Source organism: Myripristis murdjan, chromosome 12 (assembly GCF_902150065.1).
Source record: "Myripristis murdjan chromosome 12, fMyrMur1.1, whole genome shotgun sequence".
Classification (NCBI taxonomy): Eukaryota; Metazoa; Chordata; class Actinopteri; order Holocentriformes; family Holocentridae; genus Myripristis; species Myripristis murdjan.
The window spans coordinates 8679197-8695348 of NC_043991.1; the positions used below are offsets into that span (position 1 = coordinate 8679197).

The 16152-nt window shown below is 39.2% G+C and overlaps 1 protein-coding gene across 2 annotated transcripts in view; it reads left to right on the forward strand.

The window, feature by feature from the left end:
- The window catches only part of cacna1bb (calcium channel, voltage-dependent, N type, alpha 1B subunit, b), a 191225-nt gene that overhangs the window by 139309 nt on the left and 35764 nt on the right, over positions 1–16152 (forward strand). For both annotated transcript variants that reach the window (XM_030066133.1, XM_030066134.1), the window contains 3 exons: positions 3627–3723; positions 5821–5981; positions 8667–8804. In XM_030066133.1, coding sequence (XP_029921993.1) covers positions 3627–3723; positions 5821–5981; positions 8667–8804 — 396 coding nt within the window. The remainder of the gene's footprint in view (positions 1–3626; positions 3724–5820; positions 5982–8666; positions 8805–16152) is intronic.

Below are 16152 nucleotides of genomic sequence, written 5' to 3' on the forward strand. Positions count from 1 at the left end.
TAGCTTTCTCGTGCTGAATTGGCTCGGCACAATATGCTCCCGCTCATGTTCCTGTCCTGATATGGATTAGTCAGACTCTGATTCAGCCGTATGGACTTATTATCTGATGGATACCCCCCTTTCCAGATGTCTGTCCATCTGATCGTCTCTCCTAACTGCTCACATTCATGGCAGATAGTCCTGCCGTAGACTCTACTCTGTCTGTCTTCTCGTCTCTGCCGTCCTCATCGTGGAAAATTTCCAATGGAAGAGCATGCGTGACAGCACTCACATTTTGAGAATACTTTTCATCTCTCCCTTATTTACATATCCAGAATGCTCTTTTACATCATGTCATCTCAATATTTCATTAGACTTATCTACTTCTTTGCTCCTAGCACATGGTGATTAGTGTGAGTGCTTCTTTTGGCCTCTTATTCTTGTTTTTATTTGTGATGTGCTTTGATGTTCTCAATTTCTATGGATAAGTAACACCATTGTATCTTCATGCCGGTGGGATATTGTTATCTGCTTAAAATGTTTATTTTGCTCTGTCTTGTTTTGCTTTGTCTTTGATGCAGCCATACTTTCTTCTGTTCTTTTGTTTCGCTCTGTTTATGTGTTTGTATATGTGTTTGTCTTGTGTGGTGTGTGTGTGTGCGTGCACATGCGTGTTTGGATGCGTGCTTGGGTGTGTGCCTATCATTACTTTTTCCTCATCAGATCGCAACAAAGCGTGGCCAGGTGGGAACTGTCCCTATCTACCTTTTTGTTATTGCCCCTCTTGTCTCTTGTCCTGAAATGTCAAACACAAAATGTCCCTTTTATCAGCTTTTGCAGTCAAATTTCAGCACCTCCCTATCCTGAAATGCTTAGGATAGCCATGATTTCCCTCCCCTATCCTTGGTTCCCCTCTCAGTGAAGTGACCCTCTGTCCCAATATTGGGACATTAACACAATAAAACAATATTGGGAACTTCACCTCATAGCTTTCAGAAGACAGCGTTTAGATCAACACAGAGCTGAAGCTCGAGTAAACTATTATGAACCTGGACTGGAGAGTACAAAATGCTCGGAACATATTTCTAATATTGATTTCCACTTAATTTTGCTCGGCCTGCACATCAGGTGTCAAAGCTTAATTAACTGATCCTTTATCTTGTCAGCTACCATTCATCTATATCTCCTCTTGATGGCTAAGGTGTATTTAATTGATCAAATTGCCAAAACATTATAGCCTGCAGCTCCATTCACCTCTCCTGACCTTTATCTTGATCTCTCTTTCATTTCTGCAGAGGATTTACAGAAAAATCAATAAGGGATTATAGCGTTCACCTGAATTTACCTGGTCAGGCTTTTTCCTGTGAAATAGCAGGTGTTCCTTATATCCTGTACACTGAGTTTAAAATTGGATACCATTTTTTCCATAAACACTTATGCTTATCTTGTCATTTAAGAATATTTTTGCACACTTGCAGTATTGCAATGACCAGTTTGATCTTAATCACTATCTTTATCATTATAATATACAGAAATCACAGGTCTTTTAATTAAACCTGCATTAAAAGATGCTGCATGGAAGGAGACTAGTGCATCCTGTTTTGCCGTGGGAGTAAAGAACAGAAGGCGAAGCGTTTCTGCTCTGTTGTGAATCACACAACTGATTGGACGTCAGATCTCCCATCTGTAAACAGGAAATGCTCGTGCTCTCAGAAGGGGCAGCTGAGAAGACCATAGTCATGGTGACTGAGGATGACCTCACATGCCTGGCTGCCGAGCACATGAAGCAATCGGTGTTGATCTGCGCTGCTGTGATGTGAATACACAACCTTGTACCCACACACACTCACACGCACACACACATACACAAGCACTACATCTTCCTAGCCCACGGCTCTTCTGAAAGCTATCGGGGGATGGTTCTTGCCATCCAAATGTTTTGAGGTCCTTGAATGGCGAGGACTGGCATTGACTTAACGGATTGCATGCCAGGGTAACCAAGTCATCAGAGCATGAGAACTGCATGCCATTTTGTTACAGCTAGAGTTTTTCCTGAGATGGAAAAAGCCCCGAGCCTGAAAGGTGTGGAACCATGCTTCTCTCCTGCTTCGAGTCTGTATTAGTTATATGTACACTGATAGAGGAGCTCAGTGAAGTTGCGAGTAGTTTTCATAATTCTCCTCATTCACTAACCGCTAGGGACTTTTATATATTGCATTGTTATATATCTTATAATTTATTCATGACTCTCGAGCCCTCATTAAATATACTGTAATATTAGATATTCAAATAAATATCCTCAGCCTGCATTAGTCTAAATATTCCAACCACTATTTCTGTGCACACAACCACAACTTGAACAGTGAGTCTTTCTGACCACCTTGGTCCTCAGGACCCCCCACCGGCCACCCAGGCATCATTTCACAGTTAATTTGGAGGCTTCAGTTGCATCCACGCTGAAATACACCATAGACTGACTGATGTGGGCCTATGTGTATAAGGAGAAATGGAAAGCAAATCACCGCGCGGGAGGGAGAGATAAGCCCAAGAGAGCTCACAAGATGTTTCAGAGTGAGGAGCCACAGGCTTTAAAACCTGCTGCTTGTGAACACACTGCCTAAAGTGTGTGTGATTTACATAGCTGTATTTACGGTTTGATGGTTTATTTATGCACTTTCTTCGCCAGTTCTTGAGTTACATTTATTATATATGTTACTTTTACATGATGAATACTTCCTCCACCTTCATTTTTTTAGCTTGTGCCCTAATCAACCCCTGTCACATATACTGTTGCACATACACATGGAGATATGGCTCCATACATTCATATGCACACACACTATCGCTTTCTCCCTCTCTGATCTCTCTGATCCAAGGAGTCAAGGCCACTGGAGAGAAAATGAGACACTCTTTATTGACGATGCATAAGCTGCCGCAGTGTGTGTCTGTGCTGCTGGTCAATTAACAATTCCTGTGTCACTGTCCTTGGCCAATGTCACTGTTGGTATGGAAGAAGGCGAAGCCATATATTATTAGCGTAACTGCTAGCCTCTATTCCCCCACTCTGTGACCAGTTGACAAAACATGTAACGACTGCCGCGACTGACAGCAGTGGTTCCTGCAAAGAAGCTGCCTCCTGGCCCAGGGGCTCATTCTTTGTATACTTACTACTACACAAATTATAACAATTTTGCATGTTATTCTACAGAACTAAGGTCACCGCTTTATGGAATTGCTTGTGATTTTTAGAGCTTGTTGGCATTTTCTTTTGCAATTACATGCCAATAAAGTTTTATTCTGGCTGGTTGTGGACATGTTTCTGTAGAATAACGTATACATATATATATACTGACATGCATGTAGTCTACTAAGAAAATAGTTGGTTTGTTTGCGTATATATACAGTATATATACCTAATATGCACTAATCAAAATTGTTATTGAAGAACGGGATGAAATGGTTTATGTGAGGATGGGTCTATTAGTTTGTGTGCGCGAGTGTTAATGCGTGTGTGAGTGAGTGTGCATGTGCGTATGGACCCGCCAGCGTGCCTTAGACGCCTTTGACAGTTTGTAGAGGCAATCAGACCTCCGGTCTCCTTTACATAAACCCCCTACCCAAGCTAACTGTAATTTCAATCTGCACAGAGGGACTAAAGGCAAGGACATCAACACCATCAAGTCCCTGAGGGTTCTCAGAGTCCTCCGGCCTCTGAAGACCATTAAACGGCTGCCCAAGCTCAAGGTACAGTGATCACATCTGTTTATTTTGAAGAAAACCCAGAGCGACGGGTGAGGAGTTACACACAAATGCATTTAAATCTAAAACAAATGGATATATCACTTCTAACAATGACAAATGATAAATGACAGATTTTAATTGTTTATGCGTTGGGTGTTTTGGGGAGTGAAGGTACTAGATGAGCTCAGCCTGGCAGGCTCACGCTGGGTCCTGTGTTTATGGATGACGTTACAGCTCAGTGGCTTATTTCTGGAAAGCAGGTTAAGAAATTGTGGGGAATTCTGCCTATAATTGCATTTATTTATTAATTGATTTATTTATTTTTATTGTTTTTTTCTAATCTATATTGGACATTTTAATTTATGCAGTCTAACATACCAGAGGAAAAAATAATACATACAAAGATATTACAGAACATGAATACAAAGATATCAAATGAAGTATGGATATTCACAGTCTTCACTGCTTTCTTCTTCGTTGAGGTGAATTATAGTATTTATTTATGTGTCGTCCTGTAAATAAATATGGGTGTATTGAGTAGGCTGGTGTCATTTTCAACAGTCACATATTTCCTGAGTCAAACAGAGCTGTGGCAAACTTTGTGTCTTTGTGGTGTTAAACAAATCAGAATAGAACACATTCTCTAAGTTGTGATGCATCATTATTAATTTTTTTTGTCTTTTTGATGGACAACTAATCACCTGTAGAAGCAGGACTTTGTGCATATCTGGTAGGCTAAGCACATCTGGTACCAAAAGAGGAACGTTACAAGTTGAATTCACACAATTTGGAGAGTTTGTCTCACAACCAGTGCTGTCATTTTAAGTGACTGAATATTGGGCATGCATGAGGGCTTTTTGATACATTTCTGAGCTCTTCAGCTAGTGGTGCCAGGCTGCAGACAGATGGTGAATAACCCATTAACTGATGCTGATGCCTACTTTCTGTCTGAAACCACTCACACACAGAGGTTTTATAATTTACCTGCTGCAAGTAAATTGCTTACTTCTGAAAAGTAAAATGACACAGCTCAGATTAAGTCCATGATATTACAGTAGGATCTGCTTCAGTGTATTCATAAGAGAAACATAGGAGGCAAAGACATTATTTAGATATACAGCCAGCTGGAGAAAAAACACAAAATAGGAGAGGAATCAGATCAGGGCCTGTACATGTCCATGATTGTTGAACGCACAAAATTCAAGCTATTACAGAACCCCAGTAACATAATTCAAAGTGCATTCAGTGCAGTCTTGAAGGGACTGCATTAAAGATGAGCTAATTACATCAGTGGGGCTTAGGAAGGGACACTGTGGCCTCTCAGACGCTCTCAGTCTCATCTTAATATTAAATCCTATCAGAGCCTGTTCTTTGGTTTTTAGTAATGCAAAGGAAAACTGCATATGTGTGTCTCTTCAAGACACAGCCCTCGACTCCCTGCTCTGCTTGTAATTTTGACACACATCCTAGTCTGGACCACGGCAAGTGATGTGTATCAAGGAGGGCGGCTGATCAGACAGAAGTATCACATCTGACAAAAGATTAAACATCTCATTGAAGTAATGCATACGAGATGATTAAGACAGATCAGGTTGCCAGAAAAGTTGGTGACTCTTGGATACTTGGACAAAGTGGTTTGACAGACAGGCCGGCAGAAGAGGGGTGAAATATGTCCCGTCCTTACGCTGAAGACAAAAGCCTTGATGGAGATCATTCATCCGGCAGCGTATTCATTGGTTAGATTGCACACATGCCACGATGGATAGACAAAGCACTTCATCTCAGAGAGTGATCACAGCACAAGCTGATAAACAGAGTGCTGCTACACGGGGATAAAGTGGATGGAACGAGAGGGAGAGAGACAAAGAGAGAGGGAGAGAGAGGGAGAGGGAAAAAGACAGGCAAAGAAAGACATAAATAGAGAGTGTCTTCATACAATTATGTGTGGTTATGCAGGTGCATAGTGTGAGTGCACATCTGCAGATGTGTGCATGTCAGTATGAATTCTTCACATCTATTGACCTGTGTGAATGTGCGTGTGTGTGTGTGTGTGTGTGTGTGTGTGTGTGTGCGCGCGCTTGCATGCATGAATATTTACAGGCTGTGTTTGACTGTGTCGTGAACTCCCTGAAGAACGTTCTCAACATCCTCATCGTCTACATCCTCTTCATGTTCATCTTCGCTGTAATCGCCGTGCAGCTCTTTAAGGGCAAGTTCTTCTACTGCACCGATGAGTCCAAGGGTCTTGAGAAGGACTGCAGGTAAACAATAAAATAAAACACAAGCCAATGGTACATTTTTAAATCAATGCACACAGACATCAATAATTGCCTGATGTGCATTTCACATTGTATTTACTTTGTGATATGTATTCTGAAATTTGTTCTCAGGAAAAGTGAAGAAATATTGATTTCATTCATAACAAAACATTATATTTTTCTGACAATCTACCAGGATACTCTCTGGAGTTTAAATACCATAAAAACATATTTCCCCACCTTTTGGTAGTTTGACAAATCTGTTGCTCCTTTTTACTTGGATGATAAAGTGGCCTGATAGACAGACAGGTTGAAACCATTCAGATACTAACAGAAGGTTTAGGTTATAAGGGACAAGCTGGGGTCGCTACTGGGTGACACGCATGACCGTGGCTCTAAACCAATGTGAATGTTAAAAGTATAACATTATAACATTACTCTGAAGAAGCTAATAAATTATTTAGTAAGCATTAGTTAACTTTTCCAATGTGTTATTCTGTAGAAAATACTTTAAGAATACAACTGTGAACATGCCAACTGAAATTGTTGCCATGAAGTCCACAGGGTTTTGTGTCTGTGTCTGATTTACATTAGCAACTTAACTGTTAAGTCGTCATGAAAGCTTTCTGTTGCTTTGCTGATTTTACTACTTTGATTTAGTATATAGAAAACAATGACAATATACAGTTTAGGGGGAAAAATACCGATGTTCACCTGTGTTGCTGGACAGGTCATATCTGCCACACATTTACTAAGTTGCTGTTTCTCTTCTCGCTTTCTGCCATTTTGTTGTTTTTGTGATTTTCCTCCACTGTGGCCATGAGCATCGCCTTAAAGCCCACATTTGGAATTGATGTGACACTTCGACTGTCACAAAATGACCGAGTCAACACGATCTGCATTCCCCATAGACTCAATATAGTTCATATGATTTGCAGTTGCCAATGGGCAAATACATTCCCTGTAGATTCAACTGTATTGAGCTCACCGGGAACGCGGGCCATGTTGACTCAGCCACTTTGTGACACTCGGGTGTCGTAAAAAGTGAAGATTGGGAACTTTTGACTCAAATAGAACCGATTTATGGTGAAATCTGGGTGGTATGAAAAAAAAAAAAAAACCCTCAAAACTCTTGAGTAGTTGGGATTACCACGACCCCCCAGTTCATCACTGAAAAGCCAATTTCAGGCAAATCGAGGTATTTAGGCAAGAAAACGCAGAGTCACAGGCACAGACTGATAATGGATAATATATTCCCCCAATTTATAGCCATTAAATGTTGCATAGTGCAGCTTTCACTAACTTAAGCTAATACAGAGTAATTCATTAGATTTTTTTTTTTTTTTTTTTTTTTTTACAGAATTGTAGCATTTAGGAAAAAAGCACATCTACATCTAGTCAGAAGTTGTTTATATTTATTAATTTATTGTTATTTTTATGTAAAAAAAAAAAAAATAATAAAGTTGCATAATTTACCTTTGTTGTAGCTTTATTGTATAGCTTCAACTACTATAAACTATAAACAAATGCAGAGAATAATGCATATGAGTTTTTGGATACTGTATGGATAGTTTTAAGGAAAAAAAAATGGATTTATTATTTTTTGTGATTTTACCTATTAAAAAGTTGCATATTGTAGCTTTATTGTAACTTAGGTCATTTATATTATTCATTCATTTAAAGTGAGCTAATATAGAGAGTAATACTCTGGGATTTCTGCATATGTGTAGTATCAAGAGAAAGACATATGGATCTACACAGAAGTTGTCCAAATCAAAGAATTATGGGTGCAAAGCTAAGTTAGCTAGCATGAGAGACACTGAATCTGTCTCACACCGTGGATTTTTTTGACCATCTGTCTTAACTGCTTTGGAGTCTGACCAGACCAGCACGACTGCAGATTCAGTCCAATTTTGAAAATCAATCATGATGGCCCAAAAAGGGGCTAGACTCAGGCTCAAAGCGGTGTAATGCATCCCTTCCATTAATCAGACCGAGGGCAAATGCATGTCAGATTACTGTCAAAAGCAATGACTGAAATATTCTGTGCACGAGAACATAGTCAGTGGCACTCAAAAGGAAAATGACAGGATACTCTAATCGGGGATTTTTCACTCAAAACATCCAGTCCCATAGCTTTCCTCTGGTCAAACTGTGATTTCATCATGGATTTTGGAAGGATCAAACAAGGCTTGAAAGCACTAATTGAGGCACTTTGAAGGAACTCACAACTCACAGCATTTCATGTTAATGTGACACGTAACAGGCAATGCAAACTTTCATCAATGTTTAGATCTCACTGTTTCAAGTATCATTATCATTATTATTATTATTATTATTATTATTATTATTATTATTTAAATACATGTTTGTCTTATCTTTGTTATTTGTTGAAATTCCTGTTTGTATGCTGTACTCTAACCCAGAATTTGTTGAATATGACTTAAATGATTTATAAATATGACTTATAAATATGCTCTCTCTCACTCCTATATGTCTTTATTTGACTTTCTCATCCACGGTTTCCCACTTTTTGCCCTCTTTCCACCCTCCTTTTTTATTTGTAATATTTTCATTTATTTATTTGTATTTATTTATTTATTTGTTGAGTACATGTCCTTTAATCTCTCTCTCTCTCTGTCTGTCTCTCACCGTGGTGCTCTTCCCTGTTTTCCCTCCCTCCATCAGGGGTCAGTTCCTCGATTATGACAGGGATGACGTGGCAGCTCAGCCCAGAGAATGGAAGAAGTACGAGTTCCACTATGACAACGTTATCTGGGCCTTCCTGACACTTTTCACTGTCTCCACCGGAGAGGGCTGGCCAATGTAAGTCAGGCAACAACACTCACATCAGTCAGTCAGCTCCACACACGGTGACTCGCTAGCCCTACAGAGTGAAAAAAAAAAAAGAGGCTGACATCCTCATGTTTATGAGTCAGTCAAGTCAGATGTACAGATGAGCTCTTGTGTATAGAATTGAAACAGAGGAACAAAGTGGAGGGCTTAGCCACAAAATGTATAAAAGCACTAAATAAACCCACCATGCTATTACAGTATTGTATAGATGTCAATAATATGGTATTAAACCAACATTACACATTACATCGGTGAAAAATACAATAAATAAGTAATAATTTTGAGAAATGCTGTAAAAAAATACCCAGGTGAAAATAATGTTAAGTAAGGTTAGCTAGATGAGGTAGCACTTTATTCAATTCAAAAGAATGTGATTGCAGCAATCAAATAAAAATCAAGTTTCATTTTATTTATAGATGAAATGGACTTTGAAATATTACTGCTGAATAATGTACCTTGCCAGAAAATAGGAGGTGAGCCACATTTCAAGCAAAATAGTTTGCTGTATTTTCCAGTGTAATTGAATGGTTTGTAGCAGATGTGACATTAAATTGACTTTGCTATGATTTAATGAGATGAATGTCATGGTCAGTATTATACTCAGACTCCCAATCCAAACTTAAAAAGCTTATTTTTTTCTGAGAAATTTCAAAGCTATAGCTTTACTCTGAACCCTATACTTACACAATTAAATTCCAAAATAAGTGTTAAAGTCTTGAATTCAGAATTAAGATTTATTTTTTGTTTTCTTACATCAGAGTTTTGGATGTGTTTATCCACTAGTATAGCTGATGCTAATATACCTCATGTAGCTAATTAACAAGCCTTTCACATTACCATGCTATGGGCTTGACTGACCATTATGGTGTCCTTTAAAGAACATGCAGCTCATTATGTGTCCACTTTAAAAGGTTAAAATGTCAGTGAATTGGGGAAAGAAGAAATAATGCTACAGAGATTAGGGGTGCTGCTTGGCTCAAAATAAGAACAAACAGTATTACAGAGGTAAGGATGCTGGTTGATAGGCGCAATACGCTAATGCTCATAAGAGAAAGTTAACTGTTGATCCTCATTACACTATTATTACATTATTGACACTTCAGGCGTACCTCAGATGTAGATTTATTTTTGTAGATTTATTTATTTTTAAAAAAGAAAGAAATGGGACAGTACATGTTAATGCACATATAAATGTAAACACGTGAGATTGTAGCCGTGTGGCTAATTTCCATCTCTAGTCCCCCTTCAAACCTCTCAAATGGATCTTTGCCCTCCGACTCTCTCTCTTTCTCAATCTCTCTCTGAAGATCATTGTCCTGTGCATATAGCTTCATGAAGCAGGTGAACAACATACATTAGTGATAAAAAAGAGCACAGCTGCATTTGAATTAGTTTGATATAAATGTCATCTCTGTCTGATGTGGCAAAGTATAAGAAATGTTTTTTTTTTTTTTTTTTTAAATAAAAATAAACTCCAACTCCATAATCTATACTATAACATCCTCTCAAAATTCCCATTTTTATGGCACTATGTTGACATCAGATTGATATGCTCCAGCTGTCAAACCTTTTCATCATAATCCTACATTTATAGATCTCAACAGAATTAAAAAGCAAAAGGAACAAAATAAGTCTATATAAGCTATAATGTATATTGCTGGCTGTGTTAAAGCCCACTCTATAGAACTAAGAGGTTATATGTTTAATGTTTGATAAAATAATAAGACAATTATTAAGGCACTAATATATTAAGTGAACTATGACTATCTAGAATCAGGACATCAAAAAGTCTGACAAAGAATGGATTGATTGAAAAAGCAGGCAGAACAGCTGCAATTAATGTTAGCTCTCTCCTGCATAGTAGTGCAACTGTACTGATGCAAACAATTCCAGCTATCTCCAGAGGAATTTGGCAGTGTGTTGCACAGGAGAGAGGTTCAGCCTAAATTGATATCCAACCTCTGTTCCCTTGAGAGACTCTAGAAAGGCCTTATGGATGTTTTACTGCAGAGCTGCATGACATACAATAGCAAACCTCTTACTCAGGCCCTATCTGGAGGGGACCAACAAAAGAACCAAATCTTAACTGCAAAAATGTGAAAGCCAGTGATTTTTGTCAGCTTATCCTGGTGTCAAGAGGCCTAGCAGCTTCGGCACCAAAGCTCTACACCGGAAATTCCTCAGACTAAGTTAGTCGTGTTTGACGGTTGTGAAGGCTGAGAGTTCTTGATACCATCCAAGTGACGAGCCCACAGGTATGGGTTTAGAGAATGCTTGAGAGGAGATGCCATTCAGTTTTTATGTTCACTGCTAAATCACTTTCCAGAGGTCTATGTTCATGTTGCAGAGCAGCTCTCTGAGCATTTTGAAGAGCATAACCAGATGTAGGTCCAATCCCCAAGTCTCACACATGGTACAGTAGGGAACTATTTTTACAGTGGTAAGGAAGGAAATTTCCAGAGTGAGTGTGGCAGGTCTTGAGCCCTCTGAGTCTATAAGGAAAACGGTGGAATCGCTTTTACGAGAGGACGGGCCATTCGAGGGAACATGAGATCGCAGTCAGAGGGTCAGTCCTGCAAATATGCCCACCTGTGAGTATTATCTCTGCTAAAGTCATGGTCAACACTGGAGCTGCGACCACTGTAATGTCTGAGTTGCTGCACCAGAAGCTCACTGAGAGTGACCATAACGATTAATGGCATAACTTCACAGCGCTGGGGTTGGAAAAGGCAGGTGAGGACTGAGAGGACTCTCTTGAGGGTTGAGAGTGTCGTTGTCCAGATCGTTTGCTATGTCCTCATTGACCTTGCAAGACTATCACAAGCAACAGAAGGTGATCCTGGATAAAGCCATCACCTTGCATCTGGTGATAGAGTTTGCAGGATCAGGTAAAGTCATGGATACACAACTGTGAGTTGCAGCTGTTCTCAAACCTCTTAATATCAAAGGAGTTGTTTCCTACAAGAGTAAGACCACATTTCATAGTTTACTGGGTGTACGATTATTTTTATTGTCTCTCATGCAGTATAACTACTCTGACTAAAGGAACCTGTTTTGGCTTATTGGATGTGCATATCCCAGTGAGCCCCCTAGAAAGTACTGCAAACAATCTTAAAGTGCTATGGAACCTGTCTGTCGCCATTAATGAAGAGTGTTCAGTCATCTTAAAAGGTAATGGACCTCATCAGTAATAAAAGTAATAGTACTGATCTTTCCAATTGATCCCAATGGGGAAAAGATCTTTTTTCCCTTAGTCTTCTGGCCTTAAATGAGGCTGTAGCTAATTTAAATGACCTTTGGGAATGGAGTCTGACCAAACCATAGATGGAGATGATCCAACATGCTCATGGTTGTGGTGTGAAACTGAAGCCCATCTAACTATGTGTGAAGTGTTGTTATTGGTCCATATTGTCTGTGGCAGAAACAATCATTTTGAAGCCATCACTGTGACATGCTGGGACACCAGTGAATATGGCCATGGCAATCTTACCATATACTCCCAATGAAGCTGGTTTAGTGACACAATGTGTTTTAACCCCACACCTGTTGGGGGTTGCAACATAATGATGAGACGACCCTGCCCTGACAACACACAGACAGATTTTACATGAGACGGAGAAATGCCATGTGAAACAGCGTAGTGTCAGACACACAACAGCTATGCATTCGTTGAAGGAAACACTAATTCAAGACACGTCATCTTTATCCTTGCAACATATGTTCTCATAATATGGGTGATTGGATGATGGAATAACTCATTTGTAGTCTTGACAAAGTTCACTCTGGGTGCCATTGCAACCACTCCTACACAAACTCTACCCACCATGTTTTGAGTCTGTGCAACATAGAAATTTGCATTTATGGTAACTTCTTTGGGAATCTCTGGAAGCATTTCCAATTCTTTAGAAATCTCTGTACTCAATTCCACCACTACCGACATTCCCAAAATTCCATATTGTGCACCTACACAGGTGTTAACTGCTTTTTAAAGTAAACAGCCACAGGGCCATCTACCTAGTGGCTTTGAGAGAGAAACCAGTGAAACTTTGACACTGAGCATCAAGCATAGAAGAGGCTCTCCAATGCCGGTGCAATGTCAACGTAAGGTGTAGATGCTCCAATGATTGTTACCATGGCAACAAAGGTAGTTCTGACCTGTCCTACAAAGGATCGGAGAACTGTCAAAACTCCATGAGCAGTGAGCAGGATTCAAGGAGCATTTGGATGATTTTATGCAACTCACACAAAGGTGCATCGGCCCTGAAGAGAGGGAGATGCAGTGACCATGTCAGTGATCATGTAGGTGAAGAGAGCAGGGAAGATGTCTGAGTGCCAGATATCCCAATTGTAAAGTTATTGCAGCCACAAAGAACTTGTAATACCACTGAACCTGAGCTGTCAGCCTTTACTTTTTTCTTTCTTTCTTTCTTTTTTTTTCTTTTTTTTTTTTTTAGCTGTTGCTTGGGGCGAAAGCCAGAGTTCTCATCTTAACCAGCCTTTCCTTGGTGGGCAGCATCTTCAAAGGAGATAACACTGGGAGGCACTCATCCATACATACAAATATGCTTGGATTGCAGCGCTTGGAAATCTGCAGGCCCAGTGAAGAGACAGTTTCCATTTTGCCATACCTGCCATATACCAGAACCAAGTCTTACACAAAGAAAGTAGACATGCAGTCATGTTCAAAAGGCAAGATTCACTACATATCCTGAACTACTACCAGCTGGCCAAAACAGCAAAAAAGCTATAGACTCTGAAGATCTACAACACAAGCAAGTGGAACATAAGAAACCACAGGAACAAAGACATGAGGGAGATGTCAGACAGATATATGCAGGAAAAAAAAAATGTTTAAAAAATAACACTGACAATACTGTGCTGTTGATAGTTGCTTGTACAGTTATAGCCTTGATTAAATCTTTAATATAGGCCTATTGTAAAGATGGCTACAGCTTACCATTCTGTGCTAGATTAACCTGAGCACATTCTTCATCTTTACTGCTAAGAAAGCAGAAATATGTAATAAATAGACTCTGTACAATTCAGAATTTCAGCAAAATCAATTAAAATTTCCATGACCCACAGAAGGTTTGTTGATTTTCCAGCACTTTGCACCAGTCCTTGTCCAAAAAAGAAATTTATCTGTAATGGATGCGACTCACTCCGAATTTTTTGTAAGCATGCATTTTATTTTCAAAATGTAGTGAAGTAAAAATGAAAGTAAACAAAGAGAAAAATACTCATGTCAAATATGAATTACTAAAAAAATGCGTACATACTTTAACAAAGTATTGCTACTTTGTGACTTTACATTATTGTTTACTTGTTTCATTGTACCCACTCAGGAAAACATTCAGACTGACTATGATTACGATGGTCATATTAAATCATACAATCTCAAACAACTAGCGACAGCGCAGTAATATCATGTTAGTTAAGTAGACTGCCATTTAGATTTACTCTCTTAGGTTTGGTCGACTTATAAAGTATTAAGCTAGTAGACATGCTAGAATCACTAATGGTAATGTTGTTAGTTTAGATGGACGAGTGTTAAAAGTCAAAGAGAATCGTGGTGCAGATAAAAAAACATCAGAGATTAAAACAAACAAACAAACAAAAAAAAAACACCACATCAAAAAAGAAAGAAATACCACAATTTTACAGATATTTCAGAACTGAGAGAAACAAGACAACAAACTCTGAAAATGAATACCTATTAGAAATCACTCTCAGATTTCTGGCAGCCTGTTTAATATTTGTGGCAGATTGACAAGATTTTCATAATTTTTTGGCTGGGTGAACAGATGGCAGCAGCCACAGCTGGCTACCAGCCCAAGAGATTGGTTGGACTGAGTTGAATAAGTTATATAATTTCTGAAAATTTAGAAAACTTAAACACAAGTGGTATTCACTGCCCATGTTGCTAAGAGGTATAGTTCATCCACTAAAGGCATGAACTGTTGCATTTTCTTGCTGTCTGAAATGTAAAAGGCCTTTTGGCTTAGCATAAAGATGTTTTATTATTTGTTTGTTTTAATGGCTAAATTAATATTGTAATAATGATGATGTAACTATTTTCTAAAAAGTCAGTTGTCAGAAATATGATAATGATAATGCTCATGAAGTAAGAATTAAACCTATTTGGTTAGAAATAGATGACTACTAACAAAAGCTAACATTGTGGATGGGTAAAACACCTTCACGAACATATCTTTTCTTAAACTTCAAGGTTGGTCCTCTCTCTAATCTGTTAAATGTTTGTGAACAACACTTTGTAGATTCATTGTTTACTGCAAGACTGTTGGAGTAAATAATTGCCCTGACTGTTTAAGGATCTATTTGATGTGACATCTATGGGACATAAAGGGTATTTCATATGAGATCTCATATGAGTAATCCCCAAAAGTGCTTGTGCAGCTTTTTGCAAAATCTGTTCATCCATCTATCTATCTATCCATCTATCCATCCTCTGACCACCACTTAGCTGGGATTGGATGACAGTAGTAGCAGGCCAAAGAGAGCAGCTTAGATATCTTTTTCCTCTGCCATGTCAGCCAGTTTCTCCTGGGGGACCTGAACACAATCTTAGACCAGTTTGGACATGTAATCCCTCCATCATGTCCCATGTTCTCCTCCCAGTCAAACTTGCCCAAAACACCTTCACAGAGAAATGCCCAGGATGCATCCGGATGTCCAAACCTCATCAACTTGCTTATTTTGAACTGAAAGAGCAGCAGATCTACTCGGACATCTGGGTGGACCCCAGATGTCCGAGCTTTTCACCCTTTCCTTAATAGTGGGTCCAGACATTCCTTAAAGAAAGCTCATTTCAGATGCCTGTAATGGCAATCATATTTGTTTGGTCACTACCCAAAGCTTGTGACCATCAATGACAGCTGACACATAGAGTGAGTAAATTGAGAGCTTAGTCCTTGTGCTCCCTTTTCACCAATCTGTCTCTAGATCTCCTGCTCCATTTTACTCTCACTCATGTACAGCACCTCAACATACTTAAACTCCTTGGAAGTGCTGACCCTGATCTCATATGTTTTACACCTGGATGCAAAGTTCAAAGTTTGATGAAGCCAACACGACCATATTATCTATCAAGTACAAAGCCTCCAATCACTGGCTTCCCTTTGGAATCCTGCTCATGAAAATCACAAACAAATTTGTTGATAGAGCGCAGCCTTGGCAGAGTTCAGCATTCACTAGGGACAAGGATGGCTCTGGGACTCTGAAACCTTTGAAGACAAGTCTATAAGCCTTCTCTTAGTCTACAAAGCACACGTAAAATTGGATGGGTTCTCATGGCCAC